Genomic DNA, 10,757 nt, shown 5'->3' on the forward strand with positions numbered 1-10,757 from the left:
GCACTTAGCCAGGTTCTGATGGGGTTTTTAGACAATGTATGATATATGCAGCTTTTACCTTTCTGAAATCCAAAAATTTCTAGATTCTGAAACATGGCCTCAAGAGCTTAGGATGAGGGCCTGTGGTGCTGTCCTGCTTCCCTCTGTTGTCGGCTTGATGTCCAGATGGCTGCAGTGGTCCTTGGATAGCATTTAATGCAGCACGGACACGTGAGAAGTGCCTGGTGGCTGCTGGCTAGCCGAACCCGTAGCCTGGATGACTTACCACGGGAAGAGGCTCTCCAAGCCCAGTGCCAGAGAAGGAACCACAGAAGCAGCATTCCTGTCCTGTGGGCTGTGTGACCTTGAGCAAGTTCTTCATGTCTCTGGGCCTCAGTCTCCTCACCTGGAAAATGGTGGGGCTGGACTTGAGCAGGGCTCTCAAGGGGGGCCAAGCCCCCTTTGTACAACAGATGTGATGCCCGTTTCTGTCCTGAGATAAAATCCATAGATAATATAACCTCCCCTTTTGAAAATTTATTCACAAGCTGAAGTATTGCCATAAATGTAACACAGAGGGAAAGTAAAAAGAAAACAAACTGAAATAAAGTCCTTACTACAGTATATAAATGCTTGGGTCCGGCCGCTCCGGAAGGAATAGTGGAGCCGTCAGACGCTTACACCCACTTGAGTAATAGGTTTGGATGTGAGAACGCTGAATAACGTAAACACTTCTATTTGACATTTTGAATTGAGGGCTCAATAAGGAAATAGATACGCAGACCACACACTCCTGCAGAATCCCCTCGCTGTGCAGCAAACATAGGGGCTGATGGCGCCATGATTTACTGGCCGCCCAGATACCACGAGCAGCCTTGATGCCAATGATTTTCCGAAGTCACGAAGCTTATTTCTGGTAAAGTGCTGGACATAGACAATCATCATCCTCTCTCGCGTTACACAGCAGCTGTATTCTTGGAACGTTTCGTGTGAATTAGAGCTGTGCAATTAATGCCTTTGTGTTTTATATAAATTGAAGTTGAGTCCCGGATGCAGATGCTTTGCTCCTGGTGTTACACGCATACGAGCGTCCAGGGGGACATTTGAGAATCGTTCAGGATGGAAAATGGTTCACCATCGTGTAGACTGTCCTCATGGCAATAAGTCCAGCATCTCTGACTCCTGTCCCCTGAATGCCAGTAGCCCCCTTGTGGTCATTTTCCTAATGAAACATGTCCCTACTAATTTTGAGCTTGGGCTTTGGCAGGGATTCGTGCCAGGTGTAGACCCACAGGCCCAGCTGACACCTGGGGCTCCCAGTCCTGCTACCCGTTGACGTCTGTCTTCCCTCTCCGGCTACTGTCTAGGCCCAGCTGATAGCACAGTCCATCGGGCAGGCATTCAGCGTGGCATACCAGGAATTCCTCAGGGCCAACGGCATCAACCCTGAGGATCTCAGCCAGAAGGAGTATAGTGACCTGCTCAACACCCAGGATATGTACAACGATGACCTGATCCACTTCTCCAAGTCGGAAAACTGCAAAGATGTAAGTACTTCTCTGAGCTCGGCCAGCCGGGCAGAAGCCCTGGGAGTGCAGGGTGGCCCCACCTTGGAAGGAAGGTAGATCAGTTTCAGGGGCAGGAGGGGGGGTGCGGAGTGTAGCTGGCAGGGTGTTGCTGAGGACTTGGGCCCATCTCCAGCTCCCCTGTCATAAGACCCTGTCATTAAAGACCACCATGGAGGGCCATCCCCAAGGTGGGGCATCCTCCGCTCTCAGCAGTCCTGAGCTCAGTTTGGGGTGGGTTCTAGAGGTGAGTAGGACCTGAACCCCACCCTTCCCAAGCCCACCGTCTAGGAAAGGGCACGGAGAAGGTCAGTGATGGTGCTGGGCACACCTGCTAGTCAGAGGCCGCTGTGCCCGGCAGAAGGGAGCAGTGGTCAGGACTCGGGTGATAGACCCTGTGCTCCGGCTCCTCCGGGGGTTGCCCCATGGCTTCAGAGAGAGTGTTGGAGGAGAACGCAGCCTTCTGAGCTGGTCTGGAGGTCTGGGTGTTCTTCGGAAAGCGTAAAGGATTTGCAAGGGCTGGCCAAAGTAATGGAAGCATGAAGGTCAGAAAGCTCAGGAATTGTCAGGGGAGCCATGGGTGAGATGGCCCAGCTGGAACACAGTGTGTGTGTGTGGAAGAGGATGGGAAGAGGCCCACACAGGGTTCAGGTCAGAACTGGGAGCCTTGAAAGTCTAGCTGAGGGGCTTGGGCTTTATCCACTAGACAGAAGTACCGTTATGAGAAAGCGATCTTTTTATTCAGTGATGGAGGTTAGGTGTCCTCTGTTCCCTAGAAGCAGAGCCTGAGACAGGGACTCTTGTTCAAGGGGTTTCGGGGAGAGTGCACTCAGGAAAAGCGAGTGTGGGCAGCAAGGTGGTGGGGACACTGAGGAGGAGCACGGCCTTGCTGGAGATGAGCTTCATTCTGATCCAGAGGCGGCTCCGGGTCACAGATCGCAGGGCGGGCTTGTCCCACCTTGGACCAGAGGGCTTGGCCAGCCTTTGTGCCCTGTGCCAGTCAGCCCCAGATGCCACGATCTGACGGGGGTGTATCGGTGCACTTGGCTGCCTTCACAGAGTACGGCAGACTAGGCCGCTGCCCAACAAAAAATGTATTGTCTCACAGTTCCGGAGGCTAGAAGTCCAAGACCAAGGTGTCCGCAGGGTCGGCTCTTTCTGCGGGCTGTGGGGGAGGGGTGTGTCCCAGGCCCCTCCCCCCGGCTTGGAGAGCATGGTCTTCTCCCTGTGAAGACAACGTGAAGACGTCGTCTCCCCTCTATGCATGTATGTCTCTTCCTCCCAACCCCCCTTCCTGTGAGGACACCAGTCACACTGCATTAGGACCCACCCTAATGACCTCATCCTAACTTGATCACCTCTGTAAAGACTCTTGAGTCCAAATAAGATCATATCCTGAGGCACTGGGAGTTTGGCCTCCAACCTGTGAATTTCGAGGGGAACGCAATTCAACAACCCGTCTTAGGGAGTGTCTCCCGAGGGGCAGCTCTCCAGAGAAGCGGCCAGCTGCAAGTTTCAGCAGCCGAGAGAGGGGACACCAGCCTGTGAGGGGCTTCGTCAGGCCCCGGCAGCCGCCACCACAGCGTGTGTTCGAGCGTCTGTGTCTCCGTGACCATGATAAATAAATATGTGAGGTCTTTGTCAGAGACTTCCAGAAAGCGTCTTGCCCCCTGCGCACGCTGCAGGTAGCCAAACCTGACCGCCATCCCCTCTGCCCTGCCGAGGAAGGCCACACATTATGCCTGTCTAGAGTACGGTCTTCCTACGTGCGCTCCCAGCCTTTTTGCCGTGATAACCTTAGCATCATTTTTCCCCCTTTTTCTTCAGCTTGCGCCTTGCAAAGAAATGTTTCTATAATGTCTATTTATTTATTTTTAACTCAAGAATCTTAAATGTTGGAGGGAATTTGTGAAGTGCTATGGAATAGGGCAGCCTGTGCATAGAATCCAAAAGCTATTTCTGGAAACCATAATGCACCACCGATGTCCCCACCCACGCAGTCTCTCTTCCCGAGCTCCCCGGGGACTGCAGGAAAAAAGCACCTGCTGTCCTTTGTGTTCCTCTGGCCAAGGCAGGATTGCTCATGTGGAGCAAACATTACAGGAAATCGTATGGACCTGTGTTACATCATTTCTCACCAAATGCCATGGAATCAAGAGAAGACAGGACTTGTCCGGGTCAGAACCGTTAGGGAAATGCCTTTCTCCTTTAGTCAAACAGGAGGTGGGGGGAAGCTTTGAGCTGTGTCGCTACCCTGCATGGTTGCTGCTGCAGGTTCTTGGTCCTGTGTTTTCCTTTCAGGTCTTCATAGAGAAGCAGAAGGGAGAAATCCTAGGTGTGGTGATCGTGGAGTCCGGCTGGGGGTCCATCTTGCCAACCGTGATCATAGCCAACATGATGCACGGAGGGCCCGCCGAGAAATCGGGGAAGCTGAACATCGGGGACCAGATCATGTCCATAAATGGCACCAGCCTGGTGGGTTTGCCTCTGTCCACCTGCCAGAGCATCATTAAGGTACCTGCACGTGGGAAAGCGACTAATGTTGTACACCTGAGGGGGGTAACGTGCGACTGCTTTTCCGTCGTTCATCTTAGGAACATAAATGAAGCGTTGGACCCAGAGGAGGGAGGACACAGATAATAAAGGCATGGGCTCGCACTCAGGCTCCAAACCACCAGGTTACACATACAGACTCCTCCCTGAAACTGTTTTAGATCAAAGGCAGTGTATTTGGCTCACAGAACATCACTGTCCATGCTGTGCCCCTTGCAGGCATCACTCATCAATGACAGCACTCTTTTTCCCCAAGCCTAGACTCAGCCTGGACCGAATTTCCCGCTGCTCAGTACTCCAGTCACTTGAAGTTAGCTAGACGTACGTGAGGCGATTGGCCATCCCTGTTAGAAATCATGGAAACGCTTCAAGTCTGAGAGCCGGTTTCCTTCGCAGTGGCCGTGGCTGGGAGCCAAGTGAGCGTGTCCTCCCCCAGAGCTTGTGTAAGGGGGTCCCACACATGCCATGAGAAGGGGGGGCTTCTGGTACAGGCTGCGTGCTGCCTCTCCCACCTGAGCATAATTACTTCTCGTTCAGTCTGAACGGACACTCTTGCGTAAGGCTGAGAAAAGCTACTCACGTGAGACTAAAACGTGAATATCTGAGAGGAAGAAATTAGATTTTCTTCTTAGAAACAAAGGCCTTTGCATAGTTTGTCGCGTGCTTTGGGACTTGCTGACGGCATGGCCAGTAGGAACATTCCTCCTTCACTGCGGTGTCTGTAGACCCCAGCTCCGCCCGAGGCACCGACCCCCCCAGGCGGACTGGGATTCCACGACTGGCTTTCATCCCTCAGGGTTTGCTGAAGGCCAGTGAGCTAGAATGTAGCTGTGTGTGTGCATGTGTGAGAGAGAGAGGGGGGAAACGAATGAATTCATGCAATGGTTGTTTTAAACTAAGGAAAATCACAAAAGCCAACATCCGTGGCTGAGCGCTCGAGGGCGGGAAATCGACGCGAGCGGAAGGAATGTGACGGTGGTACCTCTTTGTTTTTAATGGAACAGATACGTTCTGATTCCTCAAAAGATTATCTTACCCAGAGGAAAAAATAGCCCTCTTTGGCCTCATTTAATTTCTTTTTGTTACATCTTACACTTAAATCATTTCTACCCCTTCGTAATCTGCATTAATGATGAGAGAAGCTGGGGGCACCTGCCGGCTCAGTCGGGGGAGCGCGTGACTCCTGATCTCGGGGCCGTGAGTTCAAGCCCACACTGGGTATACAGGTGACTTTAAAAAAAAAAAAAGAAAAAAGTTTGAAGAACCTACTTTGAACGTACGTATTCATTCAGACGTGTTTAATTGGGCCTCCGTTAGGCTGAGCTGAACTATGGAGAAGCCAGAATGTCAGCATGCATGTGGAGGATAATTGATCATTACAAGGGCTCAGTGTTGGGGCACCTGGGTGGCTTAGTCGGTTAAGTGTCTGTCTTTGGCTCAGGTCATGATCTCGGGGTCCTGGGATCGAGCCCCATATTGGGCTTCCTGCTCAGTGGGGAGCCTGCTTCTGCCTCTCCCTCTGCCCCTCCTCCCCACTCATGCTCACTCCTTCTCACTTGCGCGCGTGCACGCGCTCAAATAAAATCTTCAAAAAAATAAAAGGGTTCAGTGGACCCTAATAGCAACATAGAGGTGAAATGCAGTAAGCATGCAGAGGGAGAATTTTATCTGATTTTTAGAGTGGACTTGGAAGGAGGAAGACTTAGGTAGGCAGATAACAGAAAGGAAAGTGGCCTTCTTCGGGAGTTTCTGGTTGAATTGATGGGCGGTGGGCAGAGACAAGTCGGAGCCCAGCCAGGGAAGGCTGATCTGGTGGTGTGGTAACGTGGAGAGGCCGGGGGGCACGGGCCGGGAGTTGGGGACACCAGACCCACCCACGTTTGGCAACTGAGTCGCACGGGCCAAGGTTCACGGATGCCCTTTCATACTAGTGAGCGGGTCACTATTGAAACCCAGTGTGTGCGTGAGAACGACTGAGGGGCCGTGGGAACCAGACACAGTAGATACAGTCTGCACCCAGGAACTTGGTCCTGCTGGGGAGACATGAAGCTAACAGCTGCTGAGTGCCGTGCCCCTGGCACCATTCTGAGACTGTGCGCGTTTGCTCACGGAAACTTCGTGGTAGCCTGCTGTAGGGTGGGTACTGTTGTCAAGCCGCTGCCCAAGTGAGGAAACCATGCCCAGGCACGGAAAGGTGATGTAATCACTCAGGGTCACGCAGTTGTCAGCAGTCGAGTCGGGTCACTCAGCCACCGTGATGTCACTCGGTGGTGAATGGTCAGCCCCTGAGGCAGTGGTTCTCAGCCGAGGGATCTTGCACCCCCTTCTCCAGGGGACGCTTGGCAATGTCTGGAGACAGTTTAGGTCGAGACAGCTAGGAGGAGGGGTGCTACATGATCTCGTGGGAGGAGGTGCAGGGTGCTGCCCGTACGCACCTGCTAGGCAGCCCTGGCCACCTGTCCCTCCCTCACGGGCACCTGGTTTCCTGATGACCTGCCCGGCTTTCCCCAGAGGACAAGTGCACCCCGGTCCAAGGAGGCAGACCCGACGTGGGAGGCTGAGACCACAAAGGCTGTGCCAGGCCCAGGGGCCACACGGGGGCTCCTGTCTGCTGGACCGCACATCAAGGTGGACACGAAGACTGCTCTGCGAAAGTCAGAGCACCTTCCAAGCGGTTTCTGGAGGGGAAATGGTTTGTTTGCGCCGGGAGCCGATCTCTGAGTCTATAAATAGAGTCTGTGCGGAATCAGGGAATTAAAAGGCCACGTGGCAATGAAAGATATCACTGCTGAAGATGCAGAGCGAGACACACGGGCCTCGGTGGCCGCCCAGGCGGAGGAGGACAGGGCCAGCGGGCCCCCGCCAGGACGCAGCCCAGCGGCCTCGGGGCCCTGCAGTGCGTTGCTGTGTCACGGGTGCGGCCGTGGGCCTGGCCCGCCCTGGCTGGAAGGAGAATTTGACCAGATTTCAGCTACAATGGCCGGCTCCCAGCAGGTTGTAATAGGGGGTTAAAGTTCCCTTGACAACAGAGCTCTTTTTTGCTTCCTTCCCAAGCAGAGGCTATCACCGCCCCACCCCTGGCGCCAGGTAATGTGCTGGTAGCATCCCCGTTGCAGTGCCGAGCCGACGCACCCTGTGGTGAACTCAGCAGGCCCCTCTCATCCTGATAAATCCCTGCTTCGAAAACGTGGACGTGAAACACCTGGGGCCGTTGTACACCGGCAGGTTCCACGGGTCCTCCGTGGGCTCCTTTGTCCACACGCTCGCAGGTGATGACATCACCAGTCTTCCAACACAGCTGGAGAAACGAGGGTGTAAACGACGTAAACAGAACACCCTTCTAGAATGGAGTTATAGGCACTGAATCATTTTAATGGCTTTCTTCCCTAGCGCGTATTTCTCCTGTCATCATTCCTGAGGCATAAGTATTGGTGGGCAAAAGCATGTTAGCAGTCGGCCTGTTCATTTGCTCCGTGGTCCTGCCCTCCTGGTTTGTTTTTTTCTTTCCTAAACTAGAACACCACTTCCCCTTCCTTCCACAGGATCATCGGGGTCTGGCTGTCCTGTTACTATGGAGACCAGTCTGGCTTCTCCCCCTCCCTTCCCCTCTCCCCTCCCCCTCCCCTCCCACAGTATTCCTAATCTCTATCCCATTCCCCCAACCCCTCCCCTCTGAGGCCCTCAGTTTGTTTCTCATAGTCCATAGTCTCTCATGCTTCATTCTTCTGATTACCCCCTTTCTTTATCCCTTTCTTCCCCTACCGATCTTCCCGATTCTTATGTTCCATAGATGAGAGAAATCATATGATAGTTGTCTTTCTTCTGCTTGACTTATTTCACTTAGCATTATCTCCTCCAGTGCCGTCCATGTTGCAGCAAATGTTGAGAACTCGTTCTTTCTGATAGCTAAATTCCATTGTATATATGGACCACAACTTCTTAATCCAGTCATCTGTTGAAGGCATTCCCGGCTCCTTCCACGATAGCTATTGTGGACATTGCTGCTATGAACATTGGGGTGCATATGGCCCTTCTCTTCACTACGTCTGTTCTTTTGGGTAAACACCCAGTAGTGCAATGGCTGGATCATAGGGTAGCTCAATTTTTAATCTTTAAGGGACCTCCACACTGTTTTCCAGAGTGGCTGTACAATCTCGATTCCCACCAACAATGTGAGGGATCCCCTTCTCCACATCCTCTCCAACAATTGTTGTTTCTTGCCTTGTCTATTTTTGCCATTCTAACTGGCGAAGGTGTGATCTCAGTGTGGTTTTGATTTGAATTTCCTATGACTAATGATTTTGAACATTTTTCATGTGTCAGCCATTTGTATGTCTTCGTTGGAGAAGTGTCTGTTCATATCTTCTGCCCATTTTTTGATTTATTTGTTTCTCGTGTATTGAGTTTGAGAAGTTCTTTGTAGATCTTGGATACCAGTCCTTTATCCGTAGTGTCATTTGCAAATATATTCTCCCATTCCATGGGCTGCCTCTTAGTTTTTTTGACTGTTTCCTTGGCTGTGCAGAAGCTTTTTATCTTGATGAAGTCCCATAAGTTCATTTTATCTTTTGTTTCTCTTGCCTTTGGAGATGTGTCATGAAAAAGGTTGCTTTGGCCAATGTCATAGAGGTTGCTGCCTATGTTCTCCTCTAGAATTTTGATGGATTCCTGTCTCACCTCGAGGTCTTTCATCCATTTGGAGTTTATTTTTGTGTATGGTGTGAGAGAGTGGTCAAGCTTCATTCTTTTGCATGTAGCTGTCCAATTTTCCCAGCACCATTTATTGAAGAGACTGTCTTTTTCCCACCGGATGTTTTTTCCTGCTTTATCAAAGATTAGTTGCCCAAAGAGCCGAGGGTCCATTTCTGGGTTCTCTATTCTGTTCCATTGGTCTATGTGTCTGTTTTTGTGCCAGTACCATGCTGTCTTTGTGATCACAGCTTTGTGATGCCCCAGCTTTGTTTTTCCTTTTCAACAGTTCCTTGGAGATTCGGGGCCTTTTCTGTTTCCATAAAAATTTAAGGACTATTTGTTCCAGTTCTTTGAAAAATGTCCTTGATATTTTGATCGGGATAGCATTGAAAGTGTAGATTGCTCTGGGTAGCATGGCATTTTAACTATGTTAATTCTTCCGATCCATGAGCATGGAAAATTTTTCCATCTTTTTATGTCTTCCTCAATGTCTTTCAAGAGTGATTTATAGTTTCTAGAATATAGGTCCTTTACGTCTCTGGTTAAGTTAATTCCAAGGTAACTATGGTTTTTGGTGCTATTGTAAATGATGGATTCCTAATTTCTTCTTCTTCGGTCTCGTTATTCGTGTATAGAAATGCAACTGATTTCTGAGCATTGATTTTGTATCCCACCACATTCCTGAATTGCTCTATAACTTCTAATAGTTTGGGAGTGGCTTCTTTTGGGTTTTCCATATAGAGTATCATGTCATCTGCGAAGAGAGACAGTTTGACTTCCTCTCTTCCGATTTGGATACCTTTGATCCCTTTTTGTCGTCTGATTGCTGTTGCTCCACCATTCCACTGCAGTCGGTCGTGGGGACGGAATGACCACTTGCATAACTGGCACCTCCCGTAAACTGGCAGCTCAGGAATCCGACTTAACGGGCCCCACCTCGAAGCATCAATTGGGCACCGCGGAGCAAACGCGTGGTCTGGCCGGTGCAAATGGCCATCCCTTTAAGCCTCTCTTGTGGCACATTTCCCCGGTCTAGAAGTTCATTCACTGAGGGACAAACCAGGCCTCTTAAATCAATTCACACACACACGAAGGAACCCACCAGAGCGATGTGAACTTTTTTTTTAGGTAATTGAGAAAATGGAGTCATTCTCTGGCTCTTGAGCGTGCTCTGGAGGGTTCCCCGTGCCTCACAAAACCTACCTGCATGACCCCGGCAGTTAATAGGTGTAAGCACTCGAAGCTGCCAGCTTTGTCCGAGGCTGCGATCCTCACAGCGGTGCTGGTTGCTTTGGCGTATTTCACTCTGGTTTCCCACAGATTCCTGGTCTCTGGGTGTGGGACTTGGGGTGGGGGGTACGGGGCTTAAGCCCCTCCAGTTGCCCTGCGTGCACTTGCAGCCCCCTCCCCGCCCAGTTCTCCCCCCAGATGCACGTTACTGGTGACCAGTACTTACTAGTCAGCAACTGAGAAAGAGGCGGCACTCAAGGGGGAGAGACGTGCGGTGGCCTCGTGAACAGCACGGGTTTGACTCACACGGGCTCGTTTATCGCAGGTGTTTTTCAAGAAATACAGCACAGGACTGCGCCTGTGCTTTCTCTCCCCGTGACTTCCCTAATAACCCTTTGTTCTCTCTAGCTGCCTTTACCGCAGGAACACGGCGTACAATCCGTACGCACTAACCGTTCATGCCGTCGGCGAGCTGCTGGTCGTTAGGTTTATCTGCATCGGCGCCCCTGAGCCGTGCGTTGTTCAAGGGTCACCTGCACGCGCATGAATATCTGAGCACCACCCCCAAAAGAAGCCTCTTTTTCATTTTTTACGCATAGCGTTGAGATGTGGTATTGTCATCAAATACGCCGAGGAAGAGAGACGCGTGGGAAGCAGTGAAGTCAGAACCAGAACTGGAAGGGACCTCAGGGTGTCCCCCGCCGCTTGTCGGGCCCGCGAGGAGCCTGGGGGGGGGGG

General features: G+C 51.4%; 1 protein-coding gene across 1 annotated transcript in view; it reads left to right on the forward strand.

Annotated features, from left to right (window-relative positions):
* The window catches only part of APBA1 (amyloid beta precursor protein binding family A member 1), a 194,893-nt gene that overhangs the window by 176,256 nt on the left and 7,880 nt on the right, over positions 1-10,757 (forward strand). Inside the window, exons 9-10 of the mRNA XM_040620261.1 lie at positions 1,347-1,526; positions 3,846-4,058. Of these exons, the coding sequence (XP_040476195.1) occupies positions 1,347-1,526; positions 3,846-4,058 (393 nt within the window). The remainder of the gene's footprint in view (positions 1-1,346; positions 1,527-3,845; positions 4,059-10,757) is intronic.

The sequence above is a fragment of the Ursus maritimus genome, unplaced genomic scaffold, assembly GCF_017311325.1.
Source record: "Ursus maritimus isolate PB19 unplaced genomic scaffold, ASM1731132v1 scaffold_34, whole genome shotgun sequence".
NCBI classification, from domain to species: domain Eukaryota; kingdom Metazoa; phylum Chordata; class Mammalia; order Carnivora; family Ursidae; genus Ursus; species Ursus maritimus.